At 38.4% G+C, this 21,432-nt stretch overlaps 1 protein-coding gene across 3 annotated transcripts in view; it reads right to left on the minus strand.

Annotated features, from left to right (window-relative positions):
• Nucleotides 1–790: 790 nt before the first annotated feature.
• Nucleotides 791–21,432, minus strand: part of HEMK1 (HemK methyltransferase 1, mitochondrial release factors N(5)-glutamine) — a 52,363-nt gene continuing 31,721 nt past the window's right edge. For 2 of the 3 annotated variants that reach the window (XM_087954960.1, XM_087954958.1), the window contains 5 exons: nt 17,263–17,312; nt 14,200–14,305; nt 12,611–12,706; nt 2,671–2,784; nt 1,474–1,822 (listed from right to left, as the gene is read on the minus strand). In XM_087954960.1, coding sequence (XP_087811086.1) covers nt 1,768–1,822; nt 2,671–2,784; nt 12,611–12,706; nt 14,200–14,305; nt 17,263–17,312 — 421 coding nt within the window. In that variant the 3' untranslated portion in view covers nt 1,474–1,767. Of the gene's footprint in view, nt 1,090–1,473; nt 1,823–2,670; nt 2,785–12,610; nt 12,707–14,199; nt 14,306–17,262; nt 17,313–21,432 lie in introns of those variants that run through there. The other variant, XM_087954959.1, reaches the window with a different exon arrangement.

Genomic DNA, 21,432 nt, shown 5'->3' on the forward strand with positions numbered 1-21,432 from the left:
TCTTCTCTTGCTGCGGGAGCAATGTCACCTTTTACTCTGGTATCGATGGAAAAGCAGGTTTGGCAGCGGTATCAAGTAAAAGACAAGTGAAAGGCTGAGGAGGATTGACATCAAGATCAACTTATCTTCATTATGGGCAGCTTTGCAGGGTAGTTCATATTTCAGTTCATATTTCAGTTCATATTTTAGCAAGCATAATTTAATGATAGTGGCTGGCAAGTCAAATCTTAGATGCATTGCTAAAATGGGATCTGCAAATGTGGGGTTTTCAGAAAGCTAAAGGAAGGGGAGTGTGGGTGAAAATTTGGATATAATTAATCATGGCTAGTTTAAAATGCAACATTGCCACAATTAATATCAGAGTGAAAATTATGCTTCTGCAGGCCCTATTTGTGTCTTTCCGCTTAGCTGAAATAGAATTCTTTTAATAAAGTTGCCTGTCCATGACAAGTCATGGTAAATGGGTAATTTGAAATTTAGGCACACACACACATTTTATAAAACTATGAACCATAACCTGCTCTGAATCGGAAAATTACTTATGTTCTATTATTTGGCATACTTTCACAGCCTTGTGAGTTTTCCTGCATGTCATAAGCATTTGAATATAAATTAACATGTTGAAATCAAATCTGATGTTCTTTTACCTTTTATTTGGTATGTGGAAGGTGTGCGGAAGAGGGGGTAGTCTTATACGAGTAGTATATAACAAACTCTATATTTTGAGTGGAAATGTTGGGGGTCGTCTTATAAGCCCAGTCGTCTTATACGCCGGCAAATACGGTATATCTTATGAAAGGCATCTGTAATCTTTTGCCAAAAGTGCATTAGATGTTATGGTACACATTGTAATGAAAGAAGACAGGTTGTTCTTTAACAATACACTTTGGCAACGAACCCCATCTCGTGCAAGAAGAAATGGCAATTCCATTTGTGTCCTTAAGACAGGGTCAGCATTTGTGGTATCACTTTGCAGATCATTGGCACAAGGTTGAGGAAATGAATGTTACCAGAATGAAGAAAACAGAAGAACGCAGTTCAGCGATACAGGCAGCATGTACCAGTGGAAAGTTATATTTGGATCCAGCTCTAAATAAGCAATGAAACTATTGGGTAAATTTTTAAATAATGCAAACAGCTGAATACAACAGAGTGCTTTTTTCATTTAAAAATAATGCACTGGACAAAAGCAACATGCTATTTTACAATAGTATTTATCAAAAGGAATACTAAGCAGCAAAATTCAATACTGATACACTTTGAAGCTTCCCTCTGATATGCACTAATTACTGATACATGCACAATTGGTTCTTTTGTTCAGCAAATTCAATTCCTGCTTCTTAGTACATGATTTACAGATCAAAAACTCTAAATAGGCAAATACTTAAATAGCGATTAGGGGACAATGGAAAGGAAAGGAAAAATAATCTCTAGGTTTCTCCTTATGATTAAAAAATGTTTCAGTATCTCATGTTTCTGTAAAAGTATTTTATTCAGTATTCATAGTATTTTATTTTTAACTCTTGAATTGAGGAATGTATAAAGCGATTATAAAATAAAAGAACAATAGCAATTACACATTGGATATAAATGCTATGTCTCTTACATAACAACTGGAATAATCACAAAATAACTTGAAAATTTGAAAACTTAAATCATCCTCAGCAAAATGCAAGTTAGCAGATGTTATCAAGAGACATCTGGCTTTCTGAGAACATACCCTTAGAAAGCACTGTAAACACTCCCAGGGTTGGGATACAGAACTCGTCATGATTCTTGGTGATCTTCTTTCCTACGTTTTTGAATATGCAGAAACCTTGGCCTGGATAGAAATAAGACAAATCACAACATTAAATCTTACTAAAGAGTATAGAAGTTAAAAAGTGAGCTTTGTAAAAGTTTAAAAGTCTAGCACATTTTACAGAATGAGCTTTCTTGGAGTTTATTTGATGTTGAAAGTTTTATGATCCCTTAATAATATGCAAGAGTGGTTTTTAACTAAGAGCTGTGGGTTACAAAGAGTTCATTTTAAATGCGCTAGTATAGGATTGTTTGTATCCGGAGACAAAGGTGTTAATTAATTTTTTCATGCTGTAAATACATTTCCAAGCTCTTCTTAAATTTCACGAGAGTCATTTTACTACTCCAGGTGTTCAATGAAAAGAATAAAATACAATATTTGGCTCAACTTCTGCATAATATACAAATAAACTGAAACAGGTTCCACCACATTTCACCATATTCTATGCAGAAAGCAACATCTCTTTTCAAAGTTTCCTATGCTAAGTGAATCACTGCAGATGTTAAATTAGTGACATGGTTGTTAAGTGGCTGTGACGTCCCCATTGACTTTGCTTGTCAGAAGGTCGCAAAAGGGGATCGCATGATTTTGGGACACTGCAACCGTTGTAAATATGAGTCAGCTGCCAAGCAAGTGAATTTTGATCATGTGACCATGGGGATGCTGCAACAATTGTGAGTGTGAAAAATGGTCATAAATCACATTTTTCAGTGCCGCTGTAACTTTGAACAACCACTAAACAAACTGTTGTAAGTTGAGGACTACCTTTATGGTGGGTTGCCTATAGAACTTGGTACATGAGTTCTATAAGAAGCTTGCTGCATAAAGAAAGAAGAAAAATAAAAATCTAGGAATCCTCTAACTCTTACTTTCCATAGATGTCCTTGTGTGTAGCAGATACAAAGAGGAACAAATCCGGATGACTGGACAGCCAATTGGTTACCATTTTGGGGTGCCTGGGGTCAACCTCCAAATACACACTCCTGAAAGAAGAAAAAAACAACCATCTTGATTAAAACTTGCTTTAATGAAAAATACACAAATTAGCATGCTATGAATGTGGAGTTTTACAAATGTAAAAACATATTGGGGTGGTTTTTGCAACAATTCAAAGACATCAAACTTCCAATTTAACCAAGAGCCATGGTGGAATGTGCTGAAATGAGTAAATTGACATTTGAAATTAGAGAACAAGAAGATAAACAATTTTATAAGATTTGGGATCTATTTTATCAATGGCTAGAAAATAAAATAAGGTAATGAAATATGTAGAATTTCACAATATAAGGAGAATAGAATTATATATAATATAATATAAAGATGTATTATTATTGGATGGTCTCAGCTACTCTTCAGCACAAATGCAGGGAGAAAATAAGACACTCTTCGTTTCAGTATTTCGTAACACAAAAGCTTATTTTTTATTCCTTCCTCCGCAAGGAGTCCGAGATGATAGCTAAGCAACCAAAATAAAGTTGGATCTAACCCGAGTTTCCTGGGACTCGATATTTATAATGATTTCCCCTCATTACCCTTCATTACCCCTGATTACCCTTATTACCCATGATTACCGTTTTTAATCATAATTATTCATATGAACTGAATCACATGAATCGTGATTAATGCATAGAGTTTCACCTCACAGCATTTTACATAGACCGCACATATAATTATGATGCAGAGTTTATTCTGATGAAGAGGAATGCCATCCTTCAGGTCGCTGTGGCTTCGATGCAAACGCGTGTGTTGCGTAGTTGCGACAGATGGATTTAGGATGATAATATGAATTGTTATAATACAAATCAATTTAAAAATATGGAATATCTCGCATAACATGAAGGAACAATAGTACAGTCAAATGAATGATTAACAATGATAATAATGTATTCAGAAATATTTGATTGATAATATGAGAATATATACAAATAATTTTAAGTGAGGACTATGGAGAGGAACCACAAAAAATTTGTAACCAACCGACACACTGTATGTACATAATTGGAAGATGGCTTTATGTTTTTATGTTTTGTTTGTGTATGTTTGTCTAAAAAATAAAAAAAATAAAAAACAAGAAACAAAAACCAAGAGCCAGTGGTTCAGTGGTTAGAATGCAAGTACTGCAAGCTACGGCAGTTCGATTCTTGAGGTTGACTCAGCCTTCCGTTCTTCCAAGGTCAGTAAAATGAGGGCCCAGAATGTTGGGGGCAATATGCTGACTCTGTAAACCACTTAGAGAGGGCTGTAAAAGCACTGTGAAACGGCATATAAGTCTAAGTGTTATTATTATTATATTTATGGTTTGCTTTTGGCAGCTTTTTGATTTTATTATGCGCATGAGTTAAATGAAAAATTGGATAAATGCTGATGCAATCATATGCCCCTTAGGTAGAGGTCTCACAGATCAGACCCTAGGTTATGAGAAAGAAATCTCCCAGATCATCATGCAGTAGATCCTATATTCTTGTAGAAAAAAATCCATTTAATGCAGTAAAATCCATTGTTATTCATCTCTTTCTTTTATCTGAGGAAAATAAACTCTATTTCCTTTATTATATAAACTGATGAATATTTATAAGAATAGTACTAGTTCAAAGTTTGATGAGGTCTGACCGTCAGAGGGGTAGCTTTTACCCAAGCGACTTCCCCATTTTCTTGTGCCAGCTCCTCCCTTCCATCAAAGCAATTCAAGCATTTTTACTGTAATTCATTTCCTCACTTATAGAAATGTCTTTTGTGAACGTGGATTATGCAGTCACATCACTGTAAGTTTTTCAGTTTTTGGTTTTTCCAGTTTTCCAGTTTCTTTTATTTTTCTTGTTGCATATATTGATTTATTTTTGGATTGTAAGACACCAGAGATTTCCCTGGAGACCTCATTAGCTCATCCCCTTTTATCATTCTATCATTTAGAATCGTGTGCATCTTCTCAGGTCTTTTTGTTCAGCAGTTTATTCTGCACGAATGCTTTACTGACATCCCATACTATTTTATCATCAGTACACATTGAAATTATTCTCAAAAAAATTAAGTCTCCTTTTACATTTTCCCACTATCAATTTACATTGTAGTATATTTCATTTGATCTCCATCTATAAGTCCCATCTATAAATCTTCTTGTATATTCAAGTCACTAAATTATGGACAGAGAACATTTTTGGCAATATTTCAACTTCATTAACACAAGTGGCCAAATTTTGATTCTATTCTGGAGAAAGATGTATGCCTTTCTGAAAAATACGTATATTCTTTAGAATCAGCACTTTTATGTCTCCATATATTAATTAATTCAAGATTAGTCATCATTTTGAAATGTAATTTTGGTAGTTTATGCTGCACCATTTAAATTCCCTTCACTGATGCTCTATTTTGTTGTGGGCAAGCTACTCAATCCCAGTCTCACACTAGGCGCCAGTTTACATATGACAGCCCCATTAATTTTCATTCAAGTCCATTGAAAAATGCAGCTTTATTTTTGTTTGGAGCATAAATTCCCACTAAAAGGATCTTACTTGTATTTAAATGGTACAGGTAGTCCTTGACTTACAGCAGTTTGTTTAGTAACTGTTCAAAGTTACAACGGCATTGAAAAAGTGACTTATGACTATCTTACACCACTTAAGACCATTGCAGCATCTCTATGGTCATATGAACAAAATTTGGATGCTTGGCAATTGGTTCCTATTTATGATGGTTGCAGTGTCCTGGGTGTTGGGCTCCGAGTTCGCTACAGAGCCCATCAGCTCCGAACACGCCTTGCAGCAAGTCAGCTGGCAGTGGAGAATGTCACCTTATCTCTGCTGCTACCGGATCTGTATTTCTGTTTGCATGCTGGCCGATGGTGTGAGGGTCACTTTGGAATGACTCGGCAGAGCTTCAGCTACAGGATGGATTCTGAAGCAACTGCGGGACTGCAGGATAGAGTCTGAAGCAACTGCAGGACTGCAGGGTGGATTCTGAAACAACTGAGGGGCTGCAGGATGGAGTCTGAAACTGCAGGGCTGCAGGATGGAGTCTGAAGCAACTGTGGGGCTGCAGGATGGATTCTGAAACAACTGCAAGGCTGCAGGATGGAGTCTGAAGCAACTGCGGGACTGCAGGATGGAGTCTGAAGCAACTGCGGGACTGCAGGATGGAGTCTGAAGCAACTGTGGGGCTGCAGGATGGAGTCTGAAGCAACTGTGGGGCTGCAGGATGGATTCTGAAACAACTGCAGGGCTGGAAATGGCTCCTTTCATGTATTGATGTGGTGCATATTGCTAGAGGGGGTTGGGGCACATAGAGGTGGTAATTAAGCTTTAGGTTAAAACATGGTGAAGGTGACACCAGGTATGGATCAGTTAGAGAGGGTCGGAGGTTAGTAGGTTAGGGATGTAGACATGTTATAGGGTTAATAGCATTTAGGGCTAATGGGTTAGGCATGGCCAGAACTAGAACTGCGTATAGGCCTGGGTGTGGTGTTGTGTGTTTCATGATATTGGTAATAAAAGGAAAGGGAGTAAACTCAAACCCAACGCTAACCTTGCCTGGCCTTTAGCCTTTCTTGTCAGATAGGAGTATTTGTTGTTTGCTGATCTAATGAATAAACCATCATTGTACAACAAAGGAGCTGGAGTTTGTATTCATTTCAGGACAAATCTTTAATACTGAAGGACTGGCTGAGACTGGGGTCATGTGATCCCCTTTGTGACCTTCTGAAAAGCAAAGTCAATGGGGAAGCCAGATTTGCTTACCAACCATGTTCCTAACTTAACTGCCATGACTCACTTAACAAATGTTGCAAAAAGGTCATAAAATAGGGCTAAATTTACTTAACAAATGTCTCACTAAGCAACATAAATTTTGGGATCAATTGTGATCGTAAGTTGAGGACTACCTGTACATTCTTATTTCTGAGGGCTATCCAAAATTTTGTAGTCTACAAAGTGAAAAGCCTTAAAACATAAGCTATTGTTTTTTTTGGGGGGGGGAATCCTCTTGATTCCCGCCCCCACAATGCTACCAATATATTCTCAGGTGCCCGTCTCTTTTGAAACTGGTTTGTACATCTGGCAAAGTTCTTGTTCCATGTGTTGTTGAAGTATGGGTTAGAAAATCATGATTATTATTATACTAGTATAGGAGATAAATGAAAGTGCTTTGTAGTTAAAGCACCCTTCAGCACCGGTTTTTCTAGTATTGGAATATAAAATTCATCCTTGTAATGAGTTATCTATAATTTGCCTACAAACGGCTTACAAAAATTGACTGCATCAACTATAAGTTCAGCTGGCATTTCATCAATTCTCGCAACGTTGTTGTTAGCAATTATTTTCCTGGAAATAATTTAATTTTACTTTTCAGAATGTCTGCTCTAATTCAAAGATCAAGCCTTAGAACCAATGGCCACTCCAAGCTGTGCACCTGTGTGGCAGCAAGCAACCATTGCACAAGAATCTGTCACCTGCTCACTGAGATGATGCACCAGCAAAGGAAGGGGAGAGAGATAGAGAGAGACCCAGAGAAAGAGGGAGGAACAGGACAGGGAAACTTTTGGCCCAGCCCTTGGGAACTGGGTGGAAGCATGCAGACCTTCTGTTGACCTCCAGGCAAAGAAGGGATTCAGCTGTAGCAGGAAGAGGATAAAGTTCTTGCCTAGGACTTAAGCTGAACCCAACGCTGCAATAGATCAATAGTTTAATGCAGGAGTCTCCAAACTTGGCAACTTTAAGACTTGTGGACTTCAACTCCCAGAATTGCCCAGCCAGCATGACTAGCTGAGGAATTCTGGGAATTGAAGTCCACAAATCTGAAAGTTGCCAAGTTTGTAGACCCCTGGTGTAATGTCAAACCATGTAGTTCAAAGATTGGTGCAAGCCTATTACAATATTAAGACAACTGAAAAGTGGCAGGACGTTTTAAGTTATCAGGGCTTCCTGGCATAAATGAATTTTTTGAAACTAAGGACATTTTAAACACCTACCTGAGCTGGTTCACTAAATATTTTCTTATATTTTCTTATACTGAAACTGGAGATGTGGTATGCCTTCAAGTGCAGAAGTCAAAGTTTGTTATGATTTTGCTGATGGAAAGCTGTGAAATTCATAGCAGACTGAGCACCCATATACGTAGATACTCAGTCAAAAAGCCCATCTTTTTGCACCCCAAGCAAATTATGAAGAATTCCAGAAGGCAGTGGAATAAATCACTTAAGAATGGAATCAAAACTAATAGGAAACTAATAGCCTGAGTTGCAGCCTATGATGTAGTCCCATATAGACCATTCAACAAAGGTAGGTGGATGTTAAGTCATTTTGCAACGAAAGAATGAATTAAAAATTACAAAACACTAGTTCAATATTTCTCAAAGGGAGTTGAGGATAGAAATTAACTTGCAGCCAAGTACTGTTTGACAATATTGCAGAACCCATAATGGTCTGTTTTTTAATGGAGCTACATGTGCCATTTGAGATTTTTGAGCTTACTAAGGCCAAGATAGGAAAGCTGAAAGCCAATATTTGGGATACTTTGCTCGCTTCAGCCCTGAAGTGATTTTTTTTTTTTTGCAAGTATGGTAACCAAAATAAATAATGATAACATGCCACAGTATTGAACCATCTGGCAGGCAAATTTCCCAGATGGTAAAATGGATTGCATTTGAAATATTAATCTTGCAACAGGATAGTATTTTTGGCAATGAAGAAATTCAGTATCTGGTTTGGAGCTACTCAAACATTCTCATAAAACAAATTTCATAAAACAAATTTCTGCTATAAGAAAGACTTACAGTAAGTAGCAAAAATAAATATAATGAAAAAGATTTAGCTATTAAACTGAAACCTGGCTTAGCTTTCACATTGAAGCCTGTAATATGGCACACAGATTTAGTAATTGAAAAAGAAATGTGAACTTTGTACAATTGATGATACAGATCACAATGTAAGTGATTGATTTTAGGATGCAATTTTTTTTATTTCCTGTACAATGAAACTTTAACTTACTTGTACACAGAAATTGTTATCTATTTCAGTTACTTTTTAACATTGTTTTGATGTGTATGTATTGTACACATAACATAGTATATTGTTTTCATTTGGATAAAAACATGTAACATTTCAAGTGTTAAATAATTTCAAATTTTACATTTTATATATGTAAAGTATATTATGTGCTATTTTTGAAAATACTTTAGCAAGGACAAAGGAACCACAAAATGCACAGTGATAATGACTTAATCATTTTGTATCCAAACTCATGCCTAAGCTTACTCATAATATTTTGCAGTCCGCAAAATAAACTGACAACAACAAAAAAACTAAAACGACATAAAAATTATCCTGTTTTTCACCCTAAACATTGAATCAACCAGGCTCAGTTAAAGTTACATATGGAAGAAGTTCACGTTAGCGAGAGAAGGAAATTTTTTCTCTCCGTGTTGCTGACTTCTCTATCTTAGGAAGAGAACTACGAGAAAGAATTCATTTTTTGAAGAAATTAAGACCTTGGAAAATGATAGTTAATGACTCAGGTTACAAATGAAAGTTCTCTCAAAGTTCTTTCCTTTAAACTGGTCTTCTAAGAGAGCAGGAAAAATTTTCTAACCAGCTTTTACTCTGTTTTAGAACAGCCCCCCCCCCACCCCAAACTCCCAGTCCATGGACTGGTATCGGTCTGCGGCATGCCAACAACTGGGCCATGCAAACAAGCAAAGCCGCATCTGCAGGATGCAAGAAGCACACAAAGCCATGTTCCTCTGGTCCATGAAAAAACCTTTCTCCACGGAACCAGTCCCTGATGCCCAAAAAGATTGGGAGCCACTGCTTTAGAAGAAGCACTGTTTTTTCCCTTCAATGGAAATTTATTTGAAATTTGCAGTCTTATTCCAAGCTTGATAAGAATTTTCTGCGTTGTGTTCTGTGTTTTTTTTTTTTTTTGCAAATTCCCTTCTGTTCTTCTTTATATAGCATATACTAGAATACTATAAATGGGCTGAAATATAGCAAGCATTTTGCCTGCTGGCTTGAACAGAGTTTTACTTGTAAACAATGAAACCACCTAGAATTTCTTATCTCCCAACCTGTTTTCTACAGAGCAGCAGAGCAAGGTTTTCTGGTAAACAGGTGTGTCCATAATTACAGAAGGAGACACCAAAGCCAAAGCACAGGATGATACCCAGAGAAGCAGCCTTTATCTTCCCCAAAGGAGCTCTCGCAAATTGCCATAATTGTTTCTGAACATAGTCCAAAAACATAGAATACTTCCATCCCATAGTTTGTCCTCTTTCAATGTTTCATTTATAATTCCATCTTTTCCACTGTAATTTTCTTCAATTATATAATTCTTAAATCTCAAAGATCCAGAAGCATTCTTGGAAACAGCAGTTTCAGTCAATATTATTGGTAGTTAAAGGCTATGTGAGAAGAAAGTTTTTTATTCTTATAATTTCACATTTTTAAAATTGCCCAAATTCTCAACAACTCCAGGCAATCTACAAATTGAAAACCAAAGAAACAGAACAATAGTCAACAGAAAAGCAAGATGGTCAACCTGCTGGAACAGACATAAGAATCCCTCAAAAAAAGAATCTTGTCCCAGCCTAAAGTCTAGGGGGAAAGCCTGTTTCCTGGGTCTCATCAGATGACATTGTTTAATGAACAGGACCCAGGACATGCTGACTCCATTTAATCTTGTAGGATGGGCAGAAACAAAAACAATGAGAGAGGGACAGTCCCTCAAATAACTAACCTATGTAGGCAATAACTAGACTTTAAATTACACTCATAGGTCTATCAGTAACCAGTGTAGGTTGCACATTCTGTTGGTGATAATTTTCACACTATGTAGGTTGCACAGAATAATACTTCTCAGAACAAAAACAATGAATATAATTTAATAGTTAGTTCGTCCAAGATACATGGTAATGCATGCTTGTAAATAAGAATGGAAGGCAGGGGAATAACAACCTGTATGTATGTATGTAGGCGTGCATGCATGCATGTAGGTATGTACATACATATGTTTTAATTTATAATACACCTTCCTCCTACAACAATAATAACCTGGCTAAGGTGGGACTTAAACTTACAATCTCTTGCTTTCTAGTCATTAAACTGGCTCTCATATATGACTCTATATGATCTGCCAGTAAACATGTTTTTCCCTTCTCCTTTCCTACTCAAAAGATGAAGGGGAGGGGACAGAATTTTACTCAGAATAAAAAAAATAGTTTCATTCTCTATCTCTCTTCTTTCTGATTTGAAAATTACTAAATAGGAAAACAAAATCCAGATAAGTCAAATTTCTTGGACATGTGGGAACCTTTTCAATTATGGAAGTGTGCTAGAAAACCTTCCCATTCCAACACTCCACAGAAGCTTGTCAGAGGCATCCTCATAAGTGGATGTCATATCTCACCCATTCAAAAAATGATTACCATGGTGATCAAGAACAGTAACAGAATAATCATTTATGAAAAAACATTGATGCATATTCCTCAATGTTGAAGTTTGAAGGTTCTGCACAGTATCTTAGCTATTTCCAGCACTGCCCTCTTCTGCACAGAGAGGTCTAATGTTGTTCCTGGAATCTATTAAAGCTACTCTCCCAGCTTAACAGTTACATCCCCAACTGCTCCTACCATCACTGGAGTCACTTTGGCCTTTACTTCTCACATCCTCTCTAGCTCCTGGTACATTTCCTGCTTCTCATACTCTTTCCAGATGTTGCTGTCTCTTGGCACCGCTAGATCTACCACCAGCATTGTCTTCTGGCCCTTGTCTATTATCATGATATCTGATTGATTGGCTAGTCCCTTCTTCTCATTTTACACCACTAATGTGTTGGAGTGTCTCTGAGGCCTTTCTGTATAGTTTGCCCCTTGGGTCCTGTCTGGTGTGGTAGACTCCCACTTCTATGGCTCTGATATCAGGTGTAGGAAACCAGAAGCCAGATTAGAGTTCAAAAGCACTACAAGTTTATTTCATTCACAAGAATCTGATCAAGACAAATTGGTGCCAGTTAAGAATCAAGAGGCTTCAAGGGGTTGGGGGTAGATTTAGGTCTTTTATGGGGACATAGCAACTCCAAAATGATATGTCAAGCTCAGCCTGATCATTTTTGCACTTCTACTGCTATAATCAGTACCTAAGCACTGTTTTTTAGTCCAGCCTTTCCAGCCACTGGTAGGATTTCCCAATGCCTGCCACCTCATCCATCTGTCAATGGTATATCTCATTCAGGATCTTATCTTGCAAAGACACTTTCTTTGTTTGATCTTCTTTCCCTGTCTGCTGCTGGCCCTTCAGCCATTCTCTTAGCAGCTTATCTTTGGGTGTCATTTTATAGATTCACTCCTGGTTGCTCAGTGTTTCGTCCAAAACAATGGATTTAACACTGACAGACCCTGTTATTTGGCAATTGACTCATTGCCCAGGTCTTCCAGAAGGATGGCTGGTTCTATTTCTGTTTCCTTTCCTCGTAATCTTGAGGATTATGCTCTTTGTTGCTCTTGCCATCTGTTCTTGACACCTTGTCGATCAGATAGCTCTATCCCGCGCTTGTTTTTGATGATGCTTTTATGAGCAGTAAATGGTGTTCATATATTTTTTGAGTTACCCAAATGCATTCCTGGGGTGGCTCTTCATGCAACCCTCTTTTATCTGCTTGTAATGCTGGTCCCAGTAAACTTCATTGTCTTTCTTTGCTGCTCTTTGAAAATGTGCTTTCAAATCTCCTTGCTTCCTCCTTTCCTTGCTATTTTGGTTACTTTTCTTCGCCAGTTCCTTAAACCCCCCAGAACTTATTTCAAAAGAAGCAGTCAGTATCAGAACTTACCCACAATCCTTGAGGATGTAAGAGGCCATTGCCAGAATTTCTTTGATGATGCTCATCCCATCAATTCCTCCATCCAGGGCACCAAGGTCCTCAAAGCTATAAACCAAAGACATGTCTAAAAACCAAGTCATATCCTATTCTTATCTTTGTTCTTATCTTTGAATCACATTGAAGATAGTATTGATAATGTTGGTCTGATTTTTCCAATAAAAGAGATAAACAAGTCATACATGGAGACCTTTTCTCCAAACTTAGTACTTTGCTCTAGGTGTGGGACTGTCAGGTGTGGCTCTATTCAAAATCCAAGAAAGAAACCCTTAGACTCCATTTTTATAGAGAAAAGGACTTTTACTGAAATTGAAGTGGTAGCAACAGGACAAATGCAAGATCTGAAGCAAAAGGCGCGGAAATTACATATAGAAAGTTATCCCATGTCCCCACCCCCAACCATTCAAACTGGACATTCAATCTGAGGTGTGTATAATGTCATGTGAGTACATCTTCAGGTGGCGTGTCAGACATCTGGTATGCCAAGACGGTTGTCCTTGGCCTAGAAAAGATAAGTGGTTGTATTTGCACAGTAAGCAAGAAAACACCCCAAATTTACAATTCACACAACTTCAACCTCCAGCACCCTTCCCCCCATGTGGCCCAATTATTCCTTCCCCCTGTTTCTATGGCAGTCAGAAAGAGTCAAGCAGAAGAAAGAATCTTGGAGGATGACAGGGGCTAAATAAGAACAGGACTGATTAAAGAGAGATATGCTGAAATCTATTATTTGTATAATATTACAAAGAAAATGTTATAAAGTCCCTTGATGAATTATTTACAGTGGCAGTAACCGCAGCCCCTTTAGCCAAAAAGAACCCAAAATCCTACAATGCTTTGTTTAATCTAATAGATAATTGAATGGTTAACTGAAATATTCTTAGTCTCCTAGAATCTGAAATAGTTTTTTCAATCCTAAATCTCCATGTTAATAGATTTTGGAAAGAGCCAAGAGGACAACAAAGGATACTCATAAAGGAAACCTTGCTTCGTTTTTCAACGGCTAAAAGCAGAAATAAACTGCCTGGATTACAATTGTGATATCTAAGGAAGGTTTTTTTTTAAAAGAAAAAGAATCTTTCTAGGCAATTTTCTCCTTACCTCTTTGCCATGGTATAAAAAAAAAAAATCCAATTATCTATATGGAACCTAAAACCAGGAGGAGTCTGGTAGCACTTTTTCAGATGAACTAATTTTATTAAAAAGCATAAGCTTTTGTTGAGATTTTCTGACAGGAAAATAAATGTGCTAGCCTGAAAAAAATGCTTCAGATTCTTTCTGATTTTTGACTAAAATGGACTAATACAACTATCCTTCTACAATGTCTATATGTAATCTATTCTTCCTCCCATGCATTGTCAGAGGAAGGGAAAACATATCTGAATTCAGATTTGGGAGAGATTGCAGTTGCTGTTATTTCCTTAATAATGATAAGAGATTGTATTAATGGCAGGGCTTTCAAAATCACAGTCTTTGGCTTTAAAACTGCAGCAAAGAAAAAACAATACACAATGTGGAAAATAAAGAAAAGATGGGTATACCAGAGAATTTCTGCTGCCAAGTCACTCATATCTTCGTGAAAAATGTAAGGTGGATTACTGATGATAGTATCTACCAAACCCCAAGGCTGAAGGCATTCCCAAGAACCTACAATGAAGAAAGCATTAAAATGCTTTTTAGACATTCAAAGTAACAGGCAAGCATTTATTCCTTTATTTTAAAAACTACACAGTTGACCATGAAAAAGAGCTTTTAATATTCTTTTGAATTTTAAGCAATCCGGTTCTAAGCATAATCCTAGTGAGAGTCTATTTCAAGAACTGGAATCCAATAAGAAAAAACTGTAACAGGATTATTTTCACGTATCATATAATAGATCATATTGAAAATAAAAGAAATATCTATCCAAAAGAAAATTGCAAAATATAACGGAACAGCTCTAGTTGTTGAATTGAAAAGAGAATATATGGAAGGTATATTAATTTTACAAATAGAGGTAATCCCTGGGTTATGAATGTTCCCTTAATAAATGTTGGAAGTTCCGTGATAAGCACTCCTAGCGTTTATGAACAACTCCCAAAACTACAAATCTTGTAGCACCACAGTAGTTGTTCGCCCTTACGAACAGCTGCAGAGACTCTGAAACATTTGTCCGGCACATTGCCAGTAAAAATGGAGCTTCTGAGGGGCAGATCCTCCCCTGCGATGCTCCATTTGGGTGTCCAGAGATCTCACCTGGCACATTGCTGGCCAAAATGGAGCTTCTGAAACTCCATTTTGGCCAGCAATGTGTTAGGCGAGGCCTCTAGACACCCAAATGGAGCATCGCAGGGGAGGATCTGCCCCTTAGAAGCTCCACTTCCACTGGCAACATGCCAGGTGAGGCCTGCAGAGGCCTGAAAGGGGCACCGGAGGGGCACACACAGCTGAGAGGCTGGAGAGGAGACCACTTGCTAGATCTTCACAAGGTAAGTGACCCGGCGTGGCAGGTTGGGTGGGGGGAAGCAATTTTGGAGAGCATGAGGTATTTCAGTGCGTTCAGGAGGCCTTGGGTGATCTTAGGCAGGTGGCCTGTTCCATCACTAGGCCCCCATGGCCTTCCTCACCCTGAAATACCTCATGTGCACTTAACAAGTCTTGCATTCAATTAGGAGGGAGTGATCCTATTCAAGGTATGAGATTTACTCCTACGAACCCTTGGGGTACAAATGGAATGGGCAGGCATTCATAACTTGAGGACTACCTGTAATAACAATAATGATGATGGTGTATAAGTGATGATAATGTATAAACTGTACAAGTAATTTGATAAGCTACTCTTCTGGATTTGGTCTTTAAAACAATGAAGTAGCGATAGCACCATCAACACTTGGAACAGTTTCTTAAACAAGACGGGTGCTTCAGGAGGATCTTCAAGAAAAACTGGATGCATTCAAACACAGATTAGATTTTAATGAGCTGGAATTAGACTTGAAAGCCTGCTTCACTCCCTCCATAACTGATTCTATGATATCTATAAAGTAGCTGATAACAATAAGAAGCTCAAGAAAAAAAACATTTAAAAGGAGAACATGACACATTTACAACTGGGACAGAAAATGCCTTTCATAAAGCCTAAAGCCATTAAGCATCCAAAAGGTAACACCAGGTAAAATGAGAATGGGAATTTCTAGAAATTAGAGGTGGATTGAAAAGGCCCTCTGTTATTGACTTAGAACAGGGGTCCCTAACCCCCAGGCTGCGCCCCACTACCAGGCCGTGACCTATTGGCACAGTTCCACACAAGCACATGTGTGTGCAGCCTGCCTGCTACTCACACAATTGAGCTGTGCATGTTACATGGGCAAAAGCACACTGCTCATGCAGCCCAGTTCCTCTCTCCCCCCGCAAGCCGCAAAGGTTGGGCACCATTGTCTTAGAAGAAGGAGTTGGGTGGCTAAGAAGTATGAAATATAAATATATACATACATGCATAGATGATAAATAGATAGATAGATAGATGGAAAAGGAAGGAAAGAAGAAAGGAAGGAAAGAAAGAAAGAAAAAAGAAAGAAAAAAAGAAAGGGAGGATGAATTAATTTCAGAAATTTCTTAATGCATATGTAGGTTGATGTAACAGATGATATTCCTCAAGCATATCATTCCAAAATTAGGGAGGGCTTTAAATTTAAGTGCTAGGATTGTGCAAATCATCACTCAACCAATTCAAATAGTGGATTCACTGATTTATTTTGAATGGTTGAGTGTGTTCTTGTGTCCAAAAGTTGATTATATTGATGCATTGATTTGAAGACACTCCATTGAATATATCTATTTGACTAAGATTCAGTTTGAGGGTTTGATTCATTCTAACTTTTGTTCAACTGGATCTCTGATTTGAAGTTGCATTAAAGACCCCACCTCTTCCTGGCATGCTTCTTGTTCTGTTTCTTCCCATCTTCATCAATTTTAACATCAATTTTAATGTTAATATTTTTAAAAGGTTTTAAGTGTTATCTTGTTTTTAGTGATTGTTAGCCACCTAGATTTGCCTGTAGGTGATATGGGCGGCCTATAAGTTAAATAAATAAACAAAAGGTATTCATTCACATGCCAATGCTGTCCCTTCTGAATTGAAATTGAAGGATTGTGCATCTCTAGTAGCAAGCATTTACACTTGGGTATGCATTCAGAAATGAACTAGCAGCCAGAGAAGCCATTTATACATCACTTTCAAGATAAACTTCCATTGCTTAATCTCATTTATCAGCCTAATGTTTCTGTTCTGAGCCCACCACAATTTTTGAGCACATTTTATACTTACTAAATTGTATGTAAGAACTTCCCGTGCTCTAATTCCTTTCTTTAACAATGTACAATGCACACAAAAAATGTGCAGCCTGATCTTATAGTAGAAGTTATTGTTTAAAACATGTACCAAGTTAAGAGCACATACTGGGGAATAAAAAAATGTTTGGAGATTCAGAAGTCGTCATTTCATTTTGCAGTCATTGTGTGATTAAGTAGATTAAAGGCCTTCCCAGCTTTCTTGTACATTCTTGCAAGAGAGTGTTCTTCCCTCAAATCATTTACAATGGACAATTAAAAATATGAAGAGAACTTACATGAAGTTATATCATGGTGAAAGATATGGATTCTTTCCTGAAGATGTAACCTGTAGAGAGAAGATTCGACATAATACCTTTGATTTAGACACATCTCACTTATCACCTTATGATTAGTTTTAACAGTGGTCTCAATCATAGTAAATTAACATTTTGGTTGCATAATAACTCATACTGATTTCCATAGTACTGAATCAAAACACAACAACCTGAGGTTGCTGCAACCCATCAATTATGAACTTTTATTATGCAATGAATGTTGCACACATTACTGCAATCCCTGTTTTGAAACATGAGCCACTTTTGCTCCATTCCTTTCTTATGTGCAATATCTCTGATAGTAGTCTTAATATCAGATACTCATTTCTTTATTTAATGTATTATGCTGGCAGACAACAATTATGTTGGCAGACAAAAATTAAGAAAGACTAAAAATCAAAAGTCTAGAGACTAGCGTCTTTTTGTTGTGGATGTTCCGTGCGTGGGTATGTGTATCTACATATATGGAGGGAATTAGATTTCATATATATCCTAGCTATTTTTGTTCCGACCTTCCCTTCTTTTTTGTGCAATCACTGATAAAACTTATTCCATATTTCATAATAATCTGATTCCCTCTTGTTTTTCAATTCTAAGGTTAGCCTATCCAATTTTGCACCAGTCATTATTTTCCTTATTATCTCTCTTTCTGGTGGTATGATTTCATTCTTCCAATATTGTGCATATACCATTCTCTCCACTGTCAATATATGTATTATTAAATAAGTTATACCTTTCCTATAACCTTCTCTCATTATTCCTAAGAGAAATAATTCTGGATTAAATGGAATATGCTCTCCCACCATTTGCTCCAACTCATGTCTGTATCAGTCTCCAATATTTTCTTGCATAGTTACATGTTACAAGGAATTAGATTTATTCTTGATCATCTCCAAACAATTCAAACATTCTACTGTAGCTTTAGAACCATGAAGTCCTCAATTCACTCGCCCTGAAAATTTGCATAGCTGCACTATGCAGGAGCACATTCTATAATTCCAAAGCATCAAACTCAACTTTTCCTGAGATTTTTTTCCCTATTTGTAACCTGCCTACTATTTTTTTAAAATAATATCAACCATCTAATCCTGATAAAAGACACATCTGCTTTAAGAAATTGCACATAGGAGCTATGTTGCCCCCCAGTATGTCTCAAACCATCTTTCTGCCTTCCAAGCCGATGTACAACATTACTCCAGTGTAACTACCGTGTTTCTCATATAATAAGGCCGGGTCTTATTTTTTTTGAGCCCCCAAAAATGGCTAGGCCGTCTTTTCGGGTGACTTAATTCCCCCCTTGCATCTTCGGGTGGGCGGCGATGGCTTGGATGTTGACCTTGGTGGTGGGGCACTTCGTATCGGGGTCAACCCAGGCAGCACCATATCCGGGTGTGCAACAAAAGTACTTCCTTACAGCAAGCCTCCCCCACCATCCCCCCCGCCATTTCGCATGTTTTAATATAGGCCTTAATTTGGAGGGAGGGGCTTAATTTCATTTCATGCCTATAAAACATGCTGGGACTTCCTATTGGGGGAGGCCATATTGTTGGAGAAACAGGGTATAAACTTAAGATTGGTATGACTGATGCTGGTGCAGGCCTATGCCAGACTTGCAGAATACGTTTGATTTGGATTGTTGAAAAAAACAAAAAGTTGTGCAAGCTCAGATCATTCTACCACTCTCCCAAGGTTATTGTGACCCTATTCAGCTCACTGAGGGAGCAAACAGGGGAGCAACCAAGTTTGGCAGATGATTTTTATTGATTGTACTCTTCTTCAGAAAAACAGGGAGAAAACTGCTCTTGGGGCCTGCAAAGCATGTGATATGTTTATTTATGCCATCAGTTGAGACTTTCAAGAAGAGATTGGACTGCCATTTGTCAGAAATGGTGTAGGGTCTCCTGCTTGGGCAGGGGGTTGGACTAGATGACCTACAAGATCCCTTCCAACTCTGATTATCTGTATGTGTATCTGTACTTCTATGAAGTCAACAAAATCGTTATATGGCTAAAAGCACAGCTAACTGCACGACTAAAAAAAGGGGGGGAAAGGCCTAGTGGCAAAACGATCCACTTTCCAGCTTATCTGTGCATTCCTGAATAGGACATAGGGACCATTGACAGAGAAGCATCAAGAACCCTTCCAATCCAAAAGACTGAAGGTCTGAGGTCATGGACAGATAGATAGAGGAACATGACATGATGACTCAAGCCTAACAAGAAGAATTCCTATACTCAGAAGCTCAAAAATAAATGGCAGGGCCTTACTGTTGTTAATGAAGAGCAGCTGCAGACTAAGGAAGATGATTCTGCAAAGGGAAGATTCCTACCTGTCTGCTCAACTGGAAGCAATGACAGGTGGTCATCATAAATGACAAGTTCCCTTCTGAGAAAGACTGAAGCAACAATCTGTTTGTCAGAAGCTGTCAAAAGAAGTATGCTGCCTTTCTGTGGCATACCTTCAGAAGGTTACGGAAAGGCTCCCAAGATGTTTTAAGGCCACAGGCAAATATTCCTTTCTAGAAATCTATATGGGAATGCATGACATAACCAGACACACTCTTGTAGATACCGTAGGGCAGGGGTCCCCAACCACTGGGCCCCGGACCGGTACCGGTCCGTGGAACATTTTCTACCGGGCCGCCGGTTTGCTGGGTGCCGCCATCTTGTTTTGATGAGAAAGTGCTTCCGGTGAGCTTTTTCGGTTGGGAAGCGGCGTTTGGGTTCTGAAGGAATCCTCGCGCCTTAGTTTCATCGAAGGTGGGGGGCGGCTTCGAACAAAACTAAGACGCGAGGATTCTTTCAGCACCCAAGGCAAGGCGAGCCGAGCGACCGTCCTGAAGCCGTCCCGAAGCCCATCGACAAAGATACAAAGGAAGAGTTGAAGGTGGCGGGGAGAAGCGGGGGATGGCTGGCTGGCCGGTCGCTCGGCTCGCCTTGCCATGCGTGCTGATGCCGGTACTGGGCCGCGGATCATTTTGTGATGCCGGTACCGGGCCGTGGCACAAAAAAGGTTGGGGGCCACTGCCGTAGGGGACTATAATGCACTGAAGAAAATGGAACACAAATGATGTTTTCTTCACTTTTTTTGATTGAGGAACATGGCCCAGGAAAAGAGAGACTACTGGAAATGAACACATGGATACACAGTTGGTGCCAATGGAAATTGTTTCAATTTGCTTGTAAAGACACTTTTCTAAAATGAGGATCTTCTAACAAATGTGGGTTACACTTGAAAAAAACTGGGAAGAATATGTTCAAAAGGCACCTGACAAATCTGATTTAAATTGGATCTGGGTGCTAGAAAATAGAATCCAGACCCTCAGTGGGTACATAGGATGTTTGATTACATGCTATCAAGTTGGTGATGGCTATTATAAAATCTTAGATAGATTTTCTTCATTTTCTTCTGTAACCTGGTCTTCCAACAGTGCATTCATTGCCACTGTAAATCAGTCTACCCACATTGTTTCTGGTCATTTTCTTTGCTTTCCTTCAAACATGATCCAATATAACCCTTCTATTTTGCTTCACTTCAAGATTAGTTAGTAGCCTCTCCACAAGGCATGGATAATCTAATATCAGATATGCCTTTGAAGTAAACTGTGGTCAGTTGATGATCACTAGTCTCCCTCACATGGACTTCAATGTCTGTAAACAGCTTATTCTTGTTTTGTGTAACACACATATAATCTTAAAAAATTAAACTGCTAGAATTTCTTGCCTGGTATGTAAAATGATATATACCAGTTTCTTCACCTCTGAAAATATGGAGGTTACATTTATAGATCAGGGAGACCAGTTGTGAGCTTCCCTTATTTTTTATTTATTTATTTTGATGTCTCTAGAGGGCCAGACTGAGTCATTTATATCAGTGGTCCCCAACCTTTTGTACCAGGGACCGGTTTCAAGCAGAAAATTTTTTCAAGGACCGGGGGGGGGGAGAAGAAAGGAGGCTTCGCTCTCTCGCTGCTCCACCATCCAAGGAAGAAACTGCTTCAAAGAAGCGGGGGGCTTTCCTGTCGCGCAGCTATTCCGAGCGCGTTTCACCCCACTCCCACCTCAGCGCGCTTCAATCCACAGTGTCCCGTTCTGCCTGCCTGCCTGCCTGCCTTAGTTTCTGGTTGTTTGG

Source organism: Notechis scutatus, chromosome 2 (assembly GCF_049901735.1).
Source record: "Notechis scutatus isolate UNSWTSFEM ecotype Mainland chromosome 2, rNotScu1.2, whole genome shotgun sequence".
Taxonomy (NCBI): domain Eukaryota; kingdom Metazoa; phylum Chordata; class Lepidosauria; order Squamata; family Elapidae; genus Notechis; species Notechis scutatus.